This window comes from Eschscholzia californica, unplaced genomic scaffold (assembly GCF_041429995.1).
Source record: "Eschscholzia californica isolate CP2 unplaced genomic scaffold, dmEscCali1.0.p SCAF_6, whole genome shotgun sequence".
Lineage (NCBI taxonomy): Eukaryota > Viridiplantae > Streptophyta > Magnoliopsida > Ranunculales > Papaveraceae > Eschscholzia > Eschscholzia californica.
In genome coordinates, this window is record NW_028238483.1 from 16,930,820 (window position 1) to 16,952,598 (window position 21,779).

The window sequence follows — 21,779 nt, forward strand, 5'->3', positions numbered from 1 at the left end:
GTAAGCTTCCTAATCACTTCTTAAGTTCCCTAAAAATGTATTTTAGGGATTTGTCCAGTTTCCTAATGTATAAGAATTTCCCTAACTTAGATTGTGCTACTTAGTTTGTGGATACATTCTCCCGTAACTTATAAACTCGTAAGATCCCGTAACATGATTCGTACATTATATTGTTCCTAGTAAACTCTATAGTTTTGCGAACATCAGCTTGTGTCTTGTAATTATTCAGATTTTGGAAAACTTGTAAGTTTCCTAATAACTTCTTAAGTTCCCTAAGTCTGAATTTTGGGGAATTGTCCAGTTTCCTAAAATATAATATTTTTCCTAAAAAACCTAATCGTTTCTTAAAAACTATCTTGTGTCCTGCAGTTTTCCAGAAGATTTCCTCTCTCCCTCTTCAACAGGTCATGCTGATGCATCTACTGCCCTCGTTAGGAGTGAACCTCTTCGATCAGATAGTTGGCCGGAAGTTTTTACATCCATTGGGCAGGAATTTCCCGGGGGTGCTCCTGCGTTTCGACAGGCGCTTAGTCGATATTCCATAAAACATGGATACAATTATAAATTCCTTAAGAATGATCTATCCCGTATAACTTGTGTATGCAAAACTTCTAGTTGTGGTTGGACCATTCATGTCGTTGCTCCTCTTAAGTCCCGTTCCATGTTTGTTCTGAAAGCTTTCAACCCTTTCCATACGTGTGATGATTTTGTATTGTCTTCTCGTAAACCTAGGCTGTCAACAGAAGCTGTCAGCCAGTTAATAGCTGATGACATCCGAGAGAATCCTACAAAGAGTACCAAAGATATTATAAGATCATTTAAAAAGGATTATGGTATATCTCTTAGCTACTATTATTCATATAAAGCTCGGAATGCTGCTATTTCTTTAACATATGGTGAAGAAGAGGATTCATACAGTAAGCTCCAGTGGTATGTGGATGCACTATCTCGGTCGAACCCAAATAGTCACATTGATCTTCAAGTTGATCCAGTTTCCCGTCGTTTTGTTAGAATATTTATTGCTCTTGGAGCAAGTATTGAAGGCTACAAGCACTGCCGACCGCTAATATTTGTTGATGGTACCTTTGCCAAAACTAAATACAATGGATGCATACTTGCAGCTGTGGCAAAGAATGGGAACGATGGTAAGTACTTCCTCATATATTTTTCCTTAAACTATATACTTTTTTGAACAATAGCCGGTTTCTGAACACTTTCTTATTTTCCTAAAACTATCTGGTCTTGCCCCTAATGTATATGAGGAATGTATCTTCATTCCAATTACGGTTTCATTGCAGGATTTTTTGTGGTTGCTTACGCCGTTGTTGATGTAGAGAATGATACAAACTGGACTTGGTTTTTCTGCCATTTGGCGCAAGTTGTTCCTAGTAGTCCAGCGTTGACGTTTATGTCGGATCGCCACCATGGTATTATTAATGCAGTTTCCAACATATTCCCAGAGGCCCACCATTCATTTTGCGTTTGGCATTTACGCAACAATTTGAATGTACGTGTCAAGAATGGCGCAAAGAAGTCGGATTATTTTCAGTCGCTAATGTTTAAAGCGGCTCGGGCGCTAACTGTATCCGACTTTCAAAAGTACACTACAGAACTTGTTGTCATGGGTGGAAATGGTGTTCAGTCGTTTTTGTACTCCGTCGATCCAAAAAACTGGGCCGATGTGTATTTCCCGGGTAATAGGTATGGTTTAATTTGTTCTTCTCTATCTGAGTCTTTCAATTCTTGGATAAAGGACGAGAGAGTTCTTCCCATTTCTGTCATGCTCGATATGTTGCGGGTTAAGATAATGAACATGATGAACGATCGAAGGATTGAATCGGCCTCCTGGAACTCATTCTTATGCCCGAAAGTCAATGAGACAATGAAGTCCAGATGTAACGTTGCTTGCAGTTGGAAGTGTCTTCAATCAGCTGAATTTAAATATGAAGTTATGTCGAACCCCAGCCATTCTGTTGATCTTGCTAATCTGACTTGCTCATGTCGTAAGTGGCAAGTTCAAGGTATTCCATGTGAACATGCTATCTTGTGTATTAAAGTGCATGGAGGTGATAGCTCAAGGTTTTTTGATCCTGCTGTCACAACGGAAGCTTATTGTAATACCTACCGTCTTTCCATCAACCCTGTCCCTACTTTTGATGCACCAAAATCATTCGATAAAGACAACATGATACTTCCTCCCTTAACCAAGAAGCGTCCAGGGAGACCACACACTGTGAGGATTGAAAGTTCAGGGAACTTTCGTAAAAGACAGAGGGTATGCGGTAGATGTAAACAACTCTCCTACCACAACAGTGCTTCGTGCAACCAACCTATTTGATGTGGGAAAATATCTTACCGGGCATTCTACAATTTTGAATAGCTTCCACAGTGTTGGTGTTTTTCAGATTATGAAGAGAGCCTGTGTTTTTGTTGACATTACAATGTCCCTTTTTTGTGAATTCTATTTTGTGTCCAGTAAATTGGGTAATGTACTGGAAATAGAGATGTTTTCTGGAAGCTTGTAAATTTTCTTTCTATATGGACCATAATTTAGTTATTTAGCTCAACCAAACTATTATGTTCCGGATTCCATGTTGTTTACTGTACATCAGTTAATGTATTCGACATTGAATGTAAGACATTTATTTAGTGTAAGGAGTGGGAATACATTCGTACACTACCCTATTTATCCTCAATTAAGTTCCCTAAGCATGTATCTGGGTAAATTACGCAGTTTTCTACAAACCAGTGAGTTTCCTAAAAACGAATAATTTCCCTAACTTAGTTTGTGCTACTTAGTTTGTGGGTACATAGTTCCTTGAGTATGTATGTGGGTAAATTACACAGTTTTCTGAGAACTAGTGAGTTTTCTAAAAATGAATAATTTCCCTAACTTAGTTTGTGCTACTTAGTTTGTGGGTACATAGTTCCCTGAGTATGTATGTGGATTACATTCTGCAGTATCTTGTAAACTCGTAAGTCTGAAATAGAGCTATTTATCTGGTAAGTAAGTGTATTGGCCATCTCGTAATGTGGCATAGGAAATTTTACGGTGCTCCAGAAACTGAGGGATCCACCGGAAACTGACCAATGCATAGGAAATGTTATGGTACACTACCCTATTTATTCCCTTGTTACATAGGAAATTTCCTAGTTTCTCATAATGAATTAAGTTCCCTAAGCATGTATATTGGTATATTTCCCTTTTTCTGCAAACTAGTAATTTCCCTAACTTAGTTTTTGGGTACATAGTTCCCTAAGTATGTATGTGGGTTACATTCTCCAGTATCTTGTAAACTCGTAAGTCTGAAATAGAGCTATTTATCTGGTAAGTAAGTGTATTGGAAATCTCTTAGTAAGTAGGTATTGTACACTACCTATATATTCTCATTTTGCATAGGAAATTTTATGGTTTACTAGAAACTGATAAATGCGCCAGAAACAGAGGAGTGCACTAGAAAGTTTATGGTACACTACCCTATTTATTCTCATGTTGCATAGGAAATTTCCCAGTTTCTCATAATGTACTGTCTATCTGGTACCTAAGTTCATTATGTGTTCTCGCATTGTTTTTGGTTACTGGAAAATTTTATGGTTTACCAGAAACTAAGAAATGCAACTGATGAATTTATGTGTTCTCGCATTAGTTTAAGGATTTCTGTTGTTGAGTCTTCTCAGTTATAAACCATATAACTGTCACCATATAATCCGTTCGTAAGTAACATTAACAAAACAACACATAAATAGTGTTCTAACGTTAACAAAATTCAGATTATCCAATTTTTAGTTTTCTTCTGCAATTTGGTTTCTCCATTCGTCCTTTGATTCGTCCAAGATTAGGTATGTTACTTCTGCCCTCAATCTCCTTGCTTCATCTTCATATGCTTCCTTTTGTGAGCACTTTACAGGGTAATTATGCTGGATGCTTTCGAGAAATATTTCCTTCATCTTTAGCATCACGTATAGACCACAATCTGGACTGTTGGATTTTAAAGTTTGAGCAAGATAATGTTAGTTTCAAGTAAGGAATAACATAGTTAGTTAATGCTCCAAAATTTGCCCTCACCTTTCCCCTTGTTGGGGGCATTCAACATCTTTAATGAATGGGATTTTTTTGTCAATTTTTCCCCTTCCGCACTTCATCTTTATCATCTTTTCTGCCAGGATGCGCGCCAATTCTTTTGCATTGTAGTTACATCTGTTTGCCAGGTCCATGTCCCGATATAAGGAGTTGAAGTGCGTCCATTCGTTCTCCTCAAAATCATACACCAACAAAGTCCAGTGATGGCCCTCGAAAGAGTCATCTCTGTATGGTGTATTAAGTGGAACGCACAACTTGCTCGTATGATCTTTGATTAAGTGTTCTTCCATCCTTTTATCTAAATTCACTTCGATTGTCTTCTGACTGCGCTTCAGCCTTATCAATGTCTGCAATTGTGTCATGTAAGTTTACTAGTTAATTCACAAATCCTATTCAAATGAATTATAGTAATGTTTAGGAATCTTACAAATAGCAATGATGATAGGAACAACACTTCACGGTCGATGTTGGTAGATGAGAACATTAAGTGGTCTTCAAACCAATCAATTATCTGGGAATCACACCCTCTGTTCATCATCAGTTCATCTAGATCTTTTGCCCTTAGACAGTGTTGCTGGTCCTTGTTCCAGACATCCAGGCTGTATAAAACAATGTAGAACACATTAACCACAGAATAATTTACCAGAAACTATCTTGTTTCTTGACCACATACTTGTTTACATTTAACCTAAATGTGTACTAAACACTGACTAATTTTCTGTCGGCCAAACTTATAACCAACAAAAAAATTCTAGAGAGAAAAGATTATACGTTGTCCATCCATACTTCATGAATTCTTCCATCAGAGTTTTTTCAGTTTGTTGCACATAAGGCCATAACCCCCCTTTTCTCCAGTCACTCAATTTGACATGGGGTTCTTTCTTTAGTTTAATCATCTCCAAGTCAATGACCTGTACTTCACTGCCACCTCCTTTTTCTGTTTTTCTCCTCACCCTTGGATTATTTTTAATCCTTTTAACAAGTGATGTTGGGACCGGGGATGACCCTTTGTTCCCTTTTTGGAAGCTACTCTTTTTGGAGGACTGACATGTGGTGATTCAAATTGTCTCATGTCCGCAGACAGTTTTGACACTGATTCTTTTCCAATTTCAGCAATTTTTTTGAATTTATTGTTCCCTGCTGTACTCTCTTCACCTTCTTTAACCATCATGGAAGACTTTTTGGGAGGAGTCCACTCAATTATTTGAGTCCCAAGATCTATGTTGAGATCAAAACTAGGACAGTCGTCTATTTCATCCAACCTCCTCCTTACATTATTATCTATAAACAAAACAAAGTTCGTAAGTTACCAAAGTCAGAATGTGGGAACATTGTCCAGTTTTCTCTAAATTAGTAAGTTCCCAAGGCATATATGCTTGTGAATTTTTCAGTTTCCTAACAACTTCGTAAGTTCCCTAAGTATGAATGTCGGTAAATTTTTCAGTTTCCTATAAACTATCAAGTTCCCTAAGAATGTATGTGGGTACCTACCTCTTCCTTTTGACAGATCCTTTTCCAGTGTATCTGCAACCCACCATCCTTCCTCACTTGACAAATTCACTTCTACCTCCTCTTGATCATCTTTATAAATTGTAGACAAGAAGAATAATTTGAAACTTTAATTTGAGGATCATTTATTAAATTATTGAAATTAATTGTGAAGGGAAATTATTGTTTGCCTTGGTTTTGCTGAGCATCTCCCTTGACCTTTGCTTTTTTATTATCGCTTTCCTCGCTCTCCTTGCTTTTCTCGTTTTCCTCTCGTTCCTCTCTTTCCTCGCTCTCCTCGCTCTCCTCGCTCTCCTCGCTCTCCTTGCTTTTTTTGCTTTCCTCGCTTTTCTCTCTTCCCTCACTTTCTTCGCTTTTCTCGCTTTCTCCGCTTTCCTCGCTTTCGTCCTTGTCATTGCTATTGTCTGATATAACTTCAGTGTAAACAACACTAAGTTATTTTCCAGACATTGAATAACTTACTATGAATGTATAAATTAACTATATATCATAAAAATAATAGTTTGCCTGGGTTATTCTCAGCATCTCCCTCGCTATCCTCGATTTCCTCTCTTTCCTCGCTATCCTTGCTTTGCTCGCTTTCCTCGTTGTCATCGCTACTGTCTGATATAACTTCAGTGTAAACAACACTAAGTCATTGCCAGACATATAATAATTTTCTGAGAATATATACATTTACTAAGTATTATCAAAAATCTGTTTATCAGGATTTCAACACCTTAAAAACCTTGAGCATTAATACTTAAAACTTGCCAACTGTTTACTACTTCTTGAATAAGAACATAAATATTTAAAACATTGGAACATTTGAAATTAGTGTTTGCCTTTTTTCGCACCCTTGGTTTGACCTTTGCCTCTGCCCTTGGTTTGACCTTTGCCTGTACTCATTCTTGCAACCTTTTTTGGTTCAACTTCAACCTCCTCTTCCTCACTCTCTTCCTCTTCTTCTTCCTTTTTGTCTTTCGACTCTTCTTCCTCACTGTCCTCATCATCTTCTTCCTCACCCTCATCTTCTTGTTCACCTTCTACTTCCTCATCTTCTTCTTCCTCATCCGTATCTTCTTCTTCACTCTCGGTTTTTTCTTCATTGCTCTCTTTAGCATTGAGCTTATCTTTCTTCTCCTTTTCTTTTTGTCCCTTTCCCGAAACTTGCTTGTCTAAAACCTCTTTTCCTGAAACTTTCTTTCCTGTAATCTCCTTTCCTAAAACCTCCTTACTATGATTACCCTTTACCTTTTCTTTCTTCTCTATTTCTTTTTCTCCAATTCCCTTTCCTTTTTTCTTCTGACCCGTCTGTTGTTGTGTTGGTGCTTTCTTTGCAGGCACTAAAATGCTCTCTTCTCCAGGCATGAAATTGCTCTCCTCCAGTCCAATGTCCTTGTTTTCTTGAACCATTCCCTCAGCCAGTAGTTCAGAATAAGCATTGTATGCTTCGTCCCTCTCATCAACAGCTTCTGCCAGTTCTTTCCTAAGCTCTTCATTTTCGAGCTTAAGTTTATCTAATTCTGTCTTGAGCTGGGCAGTTGTTTCCTTCTGTTGTTCAAGCAGGAGAAGCATCTCACTTTCGTTGCCCCCAGTTTCTGTTGTCTTCAACATCTTTGCTTCTTCTTCGCTTAGGGGGATAACTGTTGGGTTTTACACCCTTCTACTAGTGTTTATAGCGGAATTAAGACATCTAATGTCTACACTAGTATTCCCAGGATCACATGCATAAACCTATGATAATCATTAATTAAAACTAGAAAGATAAATACCTTGTTCGCTAGTTTTCCCTCGAACCTTTCCAATTGCTTATGAGAAGACCAAGAGCTTCAAGTGTAGCTCCTCTACTTGGGACACGAGCAAACAATTTGATCTCCCACCTTGTTGTATAGCTAGCACACCAATGGTGGTTGGAAAAGAAGAACTCCTTTCTTCTTGACTAGATAGATAGTTAATGGGAATTAGCTCACTTTCTCCTCTCTACTTGATGTGGTAGAGTAAGAAAGCTTAGAGAGAAATTCCACACCTTATTCTCTGCCCTAAGAGTGTTTATATAGAACCCTAATAAGAATCCACCTCCTTTTAGGTTTCCTAAAACACCCTTTAGAATAAGATTTAGGGAAATAGTCGAAAATAGCAACTATTGATATTTTCTCAATTCCCTAAGGAGGAGGTGCCCAAACACCACGAAAATTGGCAGATATAATGTTTATTATATCAGAAACTAACCCTCCAAAATTCAGCCCAATCCGAGTCCTAGAAGTACCCGAACCGGTCTAGGCCCAAAAACCCTGTTTTTGGCCTTTTTGTACTATCTTTGCCTAATTCCTTTTTAGGCCTATGAGATATGTTTATGGGACACTCCCATGATTATATCTCACTCCCACTAGTCATATCCTAGATCAATTTGTCACTCTTATGTGTAACCCGTTGTAGGATCCGATCGAAGTTAGCCGCGAATTACTTCGTAATTCGACGATCGTAGTTGGTCTCTAGCTAGAACTCTACGATCCCTAAATCAATCGGACTTGATGATCTTCCACATCAATTGTCCTATCCGACAAATTGTTCGCATTGTCACCTTGGTCGAAGGACATCTCCTTCAACTCCTTCAATAACATATTCCTCGCTCATCTGAAAGAGAAAACAAGTCAGTTAGTTCCTATTAAACCAAAGAATGTTTAATAAATCAGCAAGATTACAAAAAATCAATAATTTTAGGAGAAACAAGTCAGTTTTCTAGAAACCAAAATTCTTTCTATTATATAAATGGCATGTTATACCTGTTCTTCTGTCAGACTTTGTAGCTTTTCAACAAAGGTTTCCTCTATTTTGCTAAGAGACCACCTTAAAATCCTTGGTATTTCTTCTTTGTATTTCTCCTCTCTTTCGTAACATGTAGTATGCTCGCAGAACCAGAGCTTTAAATAACACAAAGAAATTTCTGTAGAATGAGTAAGGAACTTCAATGGTAAGTTATAATTCAAATAAATTTAAACATACTTACAGGGAGGATTAACAGGCAGCCTGAAGCTTTTATTGGGTCGTTCGGGTGCCGATTGATGTGGTCAATCATGAATTGGTGCACCACAACTGGCCAATTGTAATCCTTAATGGTTTTCATTGATTCTAAGTAAATCAGTATCTGTGTGGAAACCGAGTAACCCGATGTTGTAGGAAATAGAATATTTGCAGCAATACACATAATAATCAACCTAATTGCATCCATTTCATCCTCATCTCCAAGTGCCATTCTCAATGCGTTACCTATTTTGATGCATGAAACTTTGGGAGGCACCTCTCCAAAGTACTTCACACAAAACTCTTTTTGTGGTTCCTTCATTACTTTTGTGCTTGGGAAGACATCTGTCACCTTCCCTCCCAACGGCATTCCAAGAATCAGCGAAATATCTTGAGGCTTTACCTTTAATGCTTTCCCGGCGAGATTGATAGTTTCAGTTGAAGTTGAATACAGGCAGAGAAGGTCAAAAACAGCTCTGTTTGGTCTAGGTGGGTGGTCCATGTCAATCTTGTCACTCATAAACGCTTGGATCAAGTTGTTGAATGGACTCTCTGCCAACAAATCCTTCTGTCTCTGTGTCAACTTTGGATAAGTTATCTTCAGCTGTGTCCATGTATTCTTCAGGGAATACTTGTACACTTTTGTCAATCTCGTCGCCAAATTATCTGGTACATTTTTGTGCTCACTGGGAGAGCCAACCAGTCCATGTTGGATTATTCTGGCCTCACTACCAGAACCAGCTTCCTGTACAGATAGCTTGGACTTCTTTGTCTGCCTTTCTTCTGCTTTATCCTTTGGCATTTTCCTCTTTTCTTTAGTTGGTTTCACAACTGCCAAACTTTCATCAAGGGAGGCCTGAAAAAATTAAAAAAAAAAACACTCGCATAAGGAAGTGCTGAATTTTTCCAATAGTCACTGTCTTACATACTTGTTAGTAAATGATAGTAACCGTCCACTTCACAGGTGTTCAACTGGTTTACTGCTACTATTTTCTTATACCAGTAAGCTATCTAATTTCCTAGTTGTTATTTTCTCTATAATATTCAACATTATAAAAGCATAGATTACAAACCACTCACATTATAAAATCATAGATTACAAACCCATCACATTATAAGAGCAGAGATTACAAACCACTCATATTATAGAAACACATCTTACAAACCACTCACATAGGACTTGTCCATGTTTAGCATCCAGTTTCCATGAAATCAACTGGTTTACTGCCACTATTTTCTTATACCAGTAAACTGTCTAATTTCCTAGTTGTTATTTTCTCTATAATATTCAACATTATAAAAGCATAGATTACAAACCACTCACATTACAAAAGCATAGATTACAAACCCATCACATTATAAGAGCATAGATTACAAACCACTCATATTATAGAAACACATATTACAAACCAGTCACATAAGACTTGTCCATGTTTAGCATCCAGTTTCCATGAAATCAACTGGTTTACTGCTACCTTTTTTCTTATACTAGTAATATTTGGTCCGTCCTATACACTGAAATTTTTTCTAGGAATATTTCTGTTTATAAAATGAAAATTTATAGAAAAATTTTGTAGGAATACTTAATCATTTTTAACATGCAGTGTACAGAAAACCAACTGGTTTACTGATAATATTTTGTCTTGCATTAAGTTTTCATGAAATCAACTTGTTTACCATTGATATTTTGTCCTACCTGTACATTGTAAAATTTTCTAAGAATTATACAGTTTATAATATACAACCTTATCAAAAAACAGATTACAAACCACTCACATAAGAAAGAGATCTATCTACAGGAACTTTCATGATGAAGAAACAGATAGAAACCCTAGGAAATCATTTTAGTCCTACCAGTACACTGAAAAATTTTCTAGAAATTTTTCTGTTCATAGATAAGAACTTAAAGAAACAGATCAATCTACAAGAATAATTTCTGAAACAGAAAAATTTTCTAGAAATTTTATTATGTAGTAATAATAATTTGTGAAACAGAAAAAACTAAACATTTTCAGTTACTTACCCTTTTCCTAGGGCTCATTCTTCTTGTAGCTTGTTCCTCCGTAACCGCTTTCGATCTGGTAGATCTTGGCTCTTCAAGGCTTATTTTCTTTGTTTGTTGTTTGGGCGTATTAGGTTTCACCATCTTCCTAAAAATTTATGAACACCAGTGTTTTCGCAGGATGAAGAGAGAGATAAAAAACCTTCCTTTGATTTTGTTTGTTAGAAGAGAGAGATAACTAAGATTTTCGAACTTAAACCAGGTGAAACAAGATGATGATTCGCCTTCTTTGCACCGGTTTGGGAAAGGGAAGTGGTTTGGGAAAGGAAACTGTTTGGGAAAGGGAACTTCAAGGGAGAGGGAACGGTTTGGAGAGAAGATTTGTGTTGGATTTGATTAGATTAGGCGTGAGAGAGAAATTAAGGGGAGATGTGACTGGCCAGCTGCAACGGTCAGTTCGTCTGACGCACGTCACTCCCGAGATCCCGCTTTTTCAGACAATCTCTCTCTTTCGCGCCCAAAATTTGAGTGGCATGTATCGTAAATTTGAGTGAGATTGACGGGGGCAACAGTAATTTCGCCTGCCTCTCTGACCCGTTGGACTGGGAACGCATTTTTGCGTACCAGTGGATTGGGCTCTCTTTTCCGGCCCAATTTTGGATGTCCCGCCCATTCCCTCTTTATAAAATTCACCTAATTAACTACTATAGATTGTTTAATTCTTGGGTTTAAATATTTTTAGAGATAGAAAAGGAGAGAGCGTTGGTTTTGACGAGAGAGAGAAGAGAGAAGAGAGGGCGAGAGTTTTGGGGGAGTCTGGTTTTGTGATATTTCCATATGATCAACGGTCCAGAAAATATTTTAGATTAAGGATCTAAAGCAAAACAAGGTATACTTGAGGACCTAACTGTAAATGCTTTATAACTTCATAGCAGCACGTGAATTCAAGTCCTCTGGCCAGGTGTCGCACTCCAATTGGATCGCTTTTGACCTCGCTTTGCAGAGTCGCTCCATAAAGCATTTCTCAGTGTTAAAATAGATAATGATTCCCCTCTTTCCATTTCCCATAAGGTAACCTAACCTTTTATGTGGTTCATCTTCTTCTTTGGGGTTTTGTTATGATATAAAAAATGGCTTTGAATCATGTTTACTTCTTCTGAGTAAGGTTTATCTTTGATTCACCCAAACCTTTTTCCTAGAAAAATAAAATAAAATCATTCGCAGATCTTATTCAACCGTTTGCCTCTCCAGAATTTGGTTTTCTCCGAGAAAGGTAATATATTTATGTAAAAATTTTGTATGTTCTCCTAACATTTTCGTGTATAACAACATATTTAGGTTTTGTAATTTTCTGATTTACCCAGATTAGGTTTCATAGAAAAAGGAATCTCTTTTCTCAAAATTACTGTTTTGGTATAAGTTGACTTCGCTTTCCGAGAGCTTTTTGAAGATCCAACAACGTTTGGAAAGTCATAGTAGGGAATAATTTTTTGTTATACGGAATTCAGTCAGCGAGTTAATTTGTTTAGTAGTCGGCAATAAATGTACGATCCTCGAGTTTCTTGTAGCATTTCTTCGATTTTGTATACAGTTTGATAGCTCTTACAACATTTTCTAAACTCCGATAAAACTTAAGATATGTTTTTATAAGGTTATTTTTATCTCTAATTATTTAGGATTGCTCCTCGTTCTCTTGTCTATTTGGTAAGTATCCTTCTTATTTTATCTTACAACTATTTTTTAATTTATTTATGTTATCATTATTTGTGTCCTTACGTTCCTAATAAATCTCTCCTTAATATAGTTTGTCATGTGTGTTTTTAGGTTATAATCCTTATGAAAAGCGATTCAATTGCATTGGTTTTGTTGATTTGTTTTCGCCTCATACTCAACCCATTTCGACTTCTTATTGTTAGGTTGATCCCACATTGGTTGTGGAAGGGGCAGGTGTGTTAATAAGTGTGTAGAAGGCTTACCTCTTGAGCTAGCTTTTGGGGTGAGAGAGGCCCAAGATCACCCAACACTTATTTACCTCTAACCGTGGTGGAATCATACCTGAATTGAGTTCTTCTCATTCGGTGGCTTCTATTCTGCCACATATGTCTTTTGTAGCCCCCTTCTCGGTTTAACCATCACCTCCATCATAGATTCCTCTACCTCACTGTCTCCCGTTAAGGAGGGACCTGCTACTCCCATGGCTATCCCACCGAGTCCAACTGAGTCATCACTCCTATCTTACCTTTCCATGCAGGTTCTCTTCGTATGGTTCTGTAAGGTTCAGATACCGATTCATTGCCGACTAGCTCAGAGTCCTCACGTTCCATAAGTGGTTCTCTGGAGTGTATTCCTTGAGGCTTTCGAGGTCTTGGGAATCTCTATAACGAGACTTCTCCGTCTTAGCAGTCCTCTCAACTTAAACAAGCTCCGTCTCGTTATTCGTTACCTATACGTGATGTAAATATACGCTTCTGGTGATGCTTTCTACGTAGCATTATCGCTTGTTAGGGAAATTAAGGGGCTATGAGCTTGCTTATCAGTCTCCTCATTGGGAAAAACCTGTGGAGGAAAAAATTGATGCCCTCTACAGGTAAGGTACTTTGACTTTGGTTCTTCATTTTGCCTATGTGAATGTGGTTCTAAGTTGGTGCATCATACCAAATTGAACCCTGATGATGTTGGAGATTTTCATAAGTTAACGGACATGACCCTTTGACTAAATATCAGAAAAATCAGACTAAAATCAGGTCGGAATCTGATGCGGACGATCAAATCTGCCCCATTTTTTTCTCTTGAGAGATTGAACAAAACCATCGCCTCGTTTGAATTTCAACCAAATTTTTCTGTCATCCTAACATTTCTCTTGTTTTATAAGTTAGGACAAAAGTCTAAAGTAATAAAGACAAAAGAGATTTTGATTTTGTTAATGTAAGATATTCTTTAAAAGAAATTAGAGTAAATTGTAAAATGTAGTAATGTTTTGAGAGAGAGATTATGGGTTTTGTTGTTGTAGGAGGAAAACAAAATCTATTCTCTTTATTTTGTGATTTTGTTGTGTGGGGGGGGATCTTTATTACTCCTATTTGTGAAGAGTGGGGGGTTCTTAAATTTCTGCACCAAAAAGCAAGGAAGGTGGAGAGAATCTAGAAATACTCTTTTTCTTTCTTTCACTCTTTTATCCCTCACACTTTCTCTCTCTCCTTTCCTCTCTTCTCACTCCTCAAAACCCACAAAATCAATTCTTATTAATTAAATACAAAGTGTAATCAGATCGAAGAAGAGAAAGAAGAAAACAGAGAATAAAAAGAGACCGGATGTTGACAAATTTTATGTCACTGTTCTTGTGAAGAAGATTTCTTATCTGGGATTTCTCTCCCTATCTATCTCAGACTCTGGCCCAGTAGATCCAAATCTTCATTCTGCATGAGATTAAGATCTAACCACTAAAAGAGGTTTTATACGGGCACATGGCATCTCCTATATTCTTATAAACGATTATCATCCTCCACACCTGAAAACAACAGAAAAGGCACCAAATAAATTCTCTCTCTAAATCTCTCTTTTGCATTTTCCACTTTCATAATCTAAGGGTGATGGTGTATTCTTGGGTATTTCATTATGCAAATTTTTTGGTGAATTCGAAGTCGGTAATTTTTTGGCATTATCAGTTAGTTAATTCTCAGAGTGTTCTTGATCTTGGTCAAAGCGTGCATACTTTGAACCTAGTTGTCAAAGACTTCATCGTAGCGGAAGGCATAATTTCATACCCGTTGTGTACTCGTGGTTTTACCAGAAGAGGGCGAGTTACTGTCTAAAAGAATCGATATTATCGAGCTTTGAAGAAGGTTTGTACATGATAATCTGGTTTAATTTTACAAAAATATTGATATTGAACCGCTTGGGTGGAGCTTGAATCAATAATGGTTTTAGTATCAAAATAGAGAGAGAAATAAAGGGGTGTGGGTGGAGCAAAACAGTTTCAGTTTTCTAAACCCAACTCTTGGTGTTTCTAAGGGTTAGGATGTATTGATAAAAAAGCAACTTGTGAGGAAGAGAATGATTTCAGACATGAGGCCGCAAAAGAAAACAGTACTTGTGGTCCTAATTTACATTTCTCCTTTTATTTTGGTCTACCATATTGGTGTATACCATACAAGGACATAACCGGTGCTCGGTGTGCAGAAAATTCTAATCTCAACTTTAACGGACAATTTTGGGAGGTGTAATCTTAACCACTGAAGATAATTTAGAAGATATAATCTTAGTTGTTGGAGTTAAGTTTGAAAAGATGTAATCTCAGTTATTGGAGATAGGTTTGGGTGGTATAATATTAGCCATCCAAGAAGAGAGTATATTCTTAAAAAGATACCTTCCTTTAACTGATATATGACTAATTACACCCCAAAATCTAACTTAGTTGATCTCCAAAAGAAAATGATACAACACAAACACGTTCAAATCCTCTTAAAAACAACAATTTGCATGGAGAAGTAATTAAGAGAAAGAAAACGAGAAATCTCTTATTTTTACCAAACTAACATAACCAACCCAAACTGACAGGTTTACAACTAAAAAACACGAGGAACATAATTAACAACAACAACGACATTACTAAAGTGGACACTAAGTTTATTAATACGAACTCGATAGAACCATTAACCTATCTATCAATAGGTTGGATGAAGGGTTATCAACCATTCCAATGGTTAATTAGTTACGGCGAACAATTCGTGCTTCGAGTGGGGTCTTCATGAAAAGAACAAACCTAAATTCACCACTCATATCAGGAAGAACACCATTAACAGCACAAGACCATTTAAATGCATAGGCAAGATTAGCAAGTGCAAAACCAAACTGGAGTTTTCCCACCTCCATTCCTCCACAAATTCTCATACCTGCACCGAATGGCAAATATGATTGCTCCATGGCTTTTGCTTTAGCACCTTGATAACTTTTCAAGAATCTCTCAGGCATAAATTTGTATGGATCATTAAATACATTCTCGTTATGGTGTAAAGCATGAAGATTAACCATGACCTTAGTACCCTTCTCAACTTTCTTACCCATCAATGTAGTGTCCCTACTAGCTTTATGAGGAATTGCTAATGGTGCAATTGGTTTCATCCTCATTGTCTCTTTAGTCACAGCTTGTAAGTACTGCAACTTGTTAATATCTTCAACTTTCAAGATCTTTCGGTCGTTCTGTTTTGCAAAATTATCGAGTTCTTGATAAAGTGTCTCTTGAACATTGGGTTCTCTAACTAAATATGCAAGTGCCCATGCTGTAGTTGAAGAAGTACTATCCACAGCCAAAAGATAAACTTCGAATATTGAAAAAATAATGAGTTCTTCGTCATAGTTTTGCGATTGAAGAAAATGTAAGTAGCTATTAGTAGGAGGATTTAGTGAAAGAAATGGACGCATGAGGTGTGTAACTATTTGTTTTGTTTTTGCAGCATGATTAACAGCTTTTTTATGGTTTGGTAAATACCTAGCATAGTAGAAAGCTTCTGCGAGTTGGGCATAACCACTCATTCGTATCAACTCGTCAATAGTATGATGTAGTTTTTCTACGTACGTATCTTCATCGAAATCTTGACCAAAAATTAATCGACTTATTAATCTAATGGTAGCTTTCTTCAAATGATCAAGTGGTTGAACAATTCCATTGTTGTTTTTTGCTTCGTTTTCAAGATTCTGAATCATTTTCGTTATATCTTTTTCTTGGAATTGAAATTGAGCTGCAAGATTGTGAGGTGATAAAGCTACATTTTGAAGACCTTTTCTAAGATTACTCCATTGAGGACCAGAATCACAAGTTGCAATTGTTCTAAAATTTGCAGCATTATACTTTACAATTTCTGGTAGTTCTCGAGCTGAGTAGTCTGACGATTTGTTAACAAGAACTTCCCAAGCTCGTTCAATATCGGAAACAATGATAACTGGTCTCCAACTCCCAATCCAAATTGTCATAACACCACCATAAACTTTGGCAAGGTTATGTAAGATAACTTGAAGTGCCTTAGTTCCACCTAGAAGATGCATATTTCCAATGATAGGTAAGGTTTTCGGGCCATTAGGCCACTCCGTGTTCGACGTTTTTCTTGTAACCAACAAGAAGATGGAAATGAGTAGAGTTGCAAACGTAGCAGTGAGAACCCATGGGTTATTCATCATCAAGAACTTCATCTCCTCCATTTCTGTTTCTCTTTATATGAGCAAGTGATTAGAGATTGTATGCTTTACTTAAGGTAGTCTCCCTTCAATTTATACTTGTAAAATAGCACTTGATTTAAACATGTAATCTGGTAGTACTCTTGCATGGAGGCCCCTGACCACAACATTATTACTCCCACCAAGTCACGAGCCAATTGAAAATTTGTCCATTTGTCCTTGGACTTGGTGCTCATTTGAGGAAGATAAACTGAATATATAGACCAAAATGTTTATCAAATTTTAAAATAATCCTTAATTACCATAGCAAATACTAAATAACATTTATTTTTTGTTATAATCCGTGGTACAAGTGAAACTATCAATCTTGCAAGAGAAAAATTGAAATAGCCAAAGAACAATTGGGATAGAAAAAAGGTAGCTTTATAGGCTATGAGTATATGATTAAATGAGTTTAGAAACTTCAAAACTCTCCTTTCCCTTTCTGTAAGCCGGTTGGGAGAGTGCCCAATAATTTGGGCACCGTCATTGGTACACCAATATCCCCTCACAACAAGAAGGAGGGGAAGAAATTTGACTCAACCCCGACCTGGACAGTAAGCGATTGATGATGTCTAAAAGTGATTTTTAGGTAATCACTCTGACGATCAAGAATCAACAAACAAAGCGATTGATGATCTTCTTAAAGATCTCAAACGGTTAGAGATCTTAAGTGTTTAAGCAAGTTAGGGCTTCAAGAGTCTCAAAGGAGGAAATATCTCCTAGAAGACTTATCACCTCAGCAGGATATCTACGAAATATCATGCAACAAAGGAACTTCTATTTATCCTAGATACGAGATAAACCAAAAGAGAAACCCTAACTAAGAACAATAGGAAACTTCCCAAACGGTGGATCATAACCGTCTCCTCTACACCGTCTACAATGGTCGTCTAATTCAGCCTATAAAAGGGCCCCCCATCGTCTTCCACAAGACATGATCACTGCCACTGAGTAATCACAACTCGCCCCCAAAAGGTTCAATCAATATTCAATCTTTTATTGCAAAAAGGAATCTGACTGTCTTGAGCGACGGAGCAGTTTCCCCGCAGGTTTCTAAGGAGCAAGGAGCCCGAAGCAAGGACCAGGAATCATAATCAACCTGACGGAATATCTTTTCATAACGGACGCTGTCATGCATCAAATATTTCTTGACTGATTAACGGAAATCCATTTTTCGACGTCAGCAATCGGCACTAGATGGAGGGCAAAACTCCAGCAATATCATCAATTCGGTAACTCGAATATTTAATTTAATCTAAAACTAACCACTTTCATCCCTTCTTGCAACCATGTCTTCGGAGGACCAACTCTCGAAGGATCTCAGGACAGATATCCTTCTTCGGAAGAACTCATGGCTGAAATTGAGCAACTCAAGGCTGATCAATTACGGAGAGAGGAAGAGATGCGGCAGCTCTAACAAATCCTCCGTAAAGCTGAAGAGTCAATGGTGGAAGAAATAAGAAGTCGGGCACGCAAGCCTTTTTCCACTCCAGTCGGCGCTCTTTCATCAAGGCGGGATGTTGGTCGCCCAAGCGCTCTTGACCTATTATTCTTGGAAAAAGAGTTGGATGAAGCCGGAGTACTGAACCCAAAACGGCCATATGTCCCTACGCCTCCACACATTGGCCCAGGAGACATGAATGACCCGCCATTAACGATATACTCGTACATCAGGTAGCGGAACTAACCAAGATATGCGAGAAAAGAGGGGCTTTAGCGAAAGCAGTAATAAACCTCCCACCTCTTAGCAAGGAGATATTGGAAGCTGAGAAACCCAAAAATTTCAAGTGCCCCAATCTCGAGCACTACCATGGCGTGGAGGATCCAACAGTATTTATCAAAAACTACGTCTCGATAATGAGCCTCTGCACTCTTGGCCGGAACGTGCGGTCTGTAGTCTTTGCTACAGTACTAAAAGGACCAGCTCAGGCATGGTACCAGGCCTTGGAGGTTGGCTCGATAAAATCTTTTGATGAATTATCGCAGGCATTCTGCAACGCTTTCCAGGGCAACAACTCCATCAGAAGAAAAATGAAGACTTGTTCAACATCGTTCTGGGGAAGAACGAGTCCCTAGCAAATTATTGGCAAAGGTTCCGGAACCTTATGGTCTAAGTTCCTCACCTCGAGCAAGTGATCGCTCTCGTCGCCTTGAAAAGATGCCTCAGGCAGGACGATTTCGTGCGAGAAATCTCAAGCAATGAACCTAATACCCTCAGAGAATTCGTGGAGAAGGTCCAAAAATTCATATGGAAAGAAGAAAACTATCGGAGAATGAAAGAAGTGGCTAACATCCCATACGAAGTCGAGCCTCCCACGAGGAAAGAATGGGAAGAGGTCAGCCATGCCAGGGAACGAGATCGGAGCAGGCGTGGAAGGCCTGATTTTAATACTTTCACCCCTCTAAGAAGGGGAAGGGAAGAGATCTTACAAATCCTTGTCAAGAAGGATAAAGTACAGTTACCTAAACTCAACGACCATAGGGAGGAGTTCGGTCCCAGAGACACGACATCTTGGTGCGACTTTGATCAAGGGTATGGCCACACGTCTACGACTGTCAACATATCAAAAGTCTAATAGAAGAGCTCGTAAGGAAGGGGGAACTCGATTAATACATCAAACGGGAGCAACAGCTTTACGATTACAAAAACAAGAGACCCTTCGGCGAAGGGGGAGTCGGGTCAGGGCTCGATACAAACACCCATTCTACCTTTGCCAGGAAAATCAACAAATGACCTGAGGAAAACACGAGGGTAATAGGCAATATCATCACCATAGGTGGAGGTCCTGCCCTTACAGGGAACACTAAACGCGAGCAGCGGATATACGCTAACGAAGCAAAAGTGTCGCCAGTCCCGTTTGCGAAGCCCGTTGTGGAGGCGCCACCCATAATATTCACAGATGACGACCTGATAGGGGTAATCACCCCACATACAGACCCACTGGTGATAACGACCGTCATATCCAACTAGAATGTCGGACGAATCTTGGTCGATACAGGCAGCTCAGCCGAAGTCATGAGCAGAACATGCTTCTAGAAACTCGGGGTAAGTTGTCAATACCTTAATCCTTATAAATCTTCCCTGACAGGATTCGGCAACAACCAAGTCAAAACCGATGGAATCATATGCCCATGTCAATCGGCTACAGAGAAGCGAACAAGGTTATGATGCTAAACTTCACTATAGTTGAAAAATTGCACGCTTGCAACGTCATCCTGGGAAGAAACCTCCTAAGAGAATCCGGGGCTATTGTATTCATAAACCACCTATGATGAAATTCCCAATACTGGAAATGAACCTAGTGGGGACATTTCGGGGAAACCAGGAGATAGCCCGGGAGTACTACTTAATCTCGATCCGAAGCTGCAAGAAAGAATCAATGTCCTAAGGACACAGATGAGCAAACACGCATGGAGAAACACACTAGACCGCAACCAAGAATATCCTGAAGTACCTGAGAAGGACTAAAATTAGAGTCATGTGGATGATAGCTTCTAGACATACAGAGACGATTTTCGATCTCAAACGGGTTACTTATTTTGTCCGACCAGAGGAGCAGTGAGCTGGAAAAGACTAAATAGAGCACCATAGCAAACTTTACAATAGAAGCAAAATACTTAGCCGCTTCAGAAGCAGCAAAAGAGGGAGTTTGGATCAAGAAGTTCATCAAAGATCTTGGTGTTGTGCTTGGCATAGATGAAGGAATAGCCCTTTATTGTAACAACAATGGAGCGATTCTCCAAGTCAACGAACCAAGAGCACATCTGAAATCCAAGAACATCCAAATGAAATACCAAGTGATTAGGGAAATCATAGAAAGAAATGATGTGGTTATTTGCAAAGTACACAAGAACGACAACTTGACAGACCTGTTATTTTGACCACTACCTCAGCCCAAACATGAGACTCATACCAAGGGCATCAGTATAAATCACATCAGGGAATGACTTTAAAATGTATTTTAAATACGTAAAAGAGTTTATGTGTAGCACCCTTACTTTATAAGGGTGCTGCTAGCAAAAACGAGGGTGCAAATAGCAGCACCCTTATAAACCCTTAAACCACTTTAACCCTTCCCACACTTTTATTTTCTTTTTCCCTGTTCCTTTACCCGAGAGTGTGAAGTGGGGAGGTGATTGAGTGGGAAAAGGGTTTAAAGAGAGAGTAGGGTTTAGAGAGAGAAAGTGAAGAAGAAGGATAAAGAAGATCAAAAAGCTTTGCTAGGGTTTGGTTTCTTCATCTTTGTGCTTCATTATCAGGTAGGTTTCTTCTTCCCTAGGGTTTACAAAGCCCTCTTTAATTTTTAACCTAGTTTTGGATAGTAGGACTATAATAGCTTTGAACCACTGTTGTTTACTAGGTTATCATCAACTTAGAACCAATTAGTAATACAATAGATATCCATTATGATTAGAAACTATTTACAACAACAATATAGTAACCCTAGACGATTATAGTTATATTAATGGGGTATGTATATACCCGGACAGCAACCTAGACTATTAGGATTATATAAACATAGTAGAAAATACATCCGGGCAGCAGCCTAGACGCTAATGATTATTCGTGTTTATGTTATTGTTATTGATAATTGATTGTATGAGATTATTTGTGTGATATTGGAGCATGAGTGCTACCAATAGTTGTGTGTGATATATTGCTTTAGGTTGTTAACCTAGAAAGCATAGGCTAGTCGGAACCAAGACTGCTTGGCTCGACATGTGAGTCGATTGCAAACACTAGTTATTTATATGATATTAGATAACTTGGTGGACCATGATCTTGAGTTCCGTTAATGGAATGAACCTAGACTGGTTGGCTCGACATGTGGATCGATTGCAAACACGGGTTTGTCAATGTGATATTGGACAACCCAGTGGACCAGGGGTTTGAGTTCAAATATGGATTGACGATTTTAATCCATAAGTAATCGGTGGTTGGCTCGCTTCCTGCTCATATGTGCTCGTGTT

At 38.3% G+C, this 21,779-nt stretch overlaps 1 protein-coding gene and 1 pseudogene across 2 annotated transcripts; one reads left to right on the forward strand and one right to left on the reverse strand.

Moving 5' to 3' along the window:
* The first annotated feature begins 356 nt into the window (after nucleotides 1-356).
* LOC147532056 (protein FAR1-RELATED SEQUENCE 5-like) lies at nucleotides 357-2,526 on the forward strand. Its single transcript, XM_086648697.1, has 2 exons — nucleotides 357-1,145; nucleotides 1,299-2,526. The coding sequence occupies exons 1-2, from the start codon at nucleotides 662-664 to the stop codon at nucleotides 2,336-2,338; spliced, it is 1,524 nt and encodes a 507-aa protein (XP_086504823.1). The 5' UTR covers nucleotides 357-661; the 3' UTR covers nucleotides 2,339-2,526.
* A 12,560-nt stretch (nucleotides 2,527-15,086) lies between these two features.
* On the reverse strand, nucleotides 15,087-17,060 carry LOC147532057 ((S)-stylopine synthase 1 pseudogene; annotated as a pseudogene). The gene has a single exon (XR_015227228.1). The product of XR_015227228.1 is annotated as a (S)-stylopine synthase 1 pseudogene (transcript).
* Between the last annotated feature and the right edge of the window lie 4,719 nt (nucleotides 17,061-21,779).

What these genes read in the sequence shown, in the direction of transcription:
- LOC147532056 (XM_086648697.1), top strand. Translation starts at nt 662, where the DNA reads ATGTTTGTTCTGAAAGCTTTCAACCCTTTCCATACGTGTGATGATTTT. An exon ending in GGCAAAGAATGGGAACGATG is followed by an intron (nt 1,146 to 1,298) that starts GTAAGTACTTCC and finishes GTTTCATTGCAG; the next exon opens with GATTTTTTGTGGTTGCTTAC.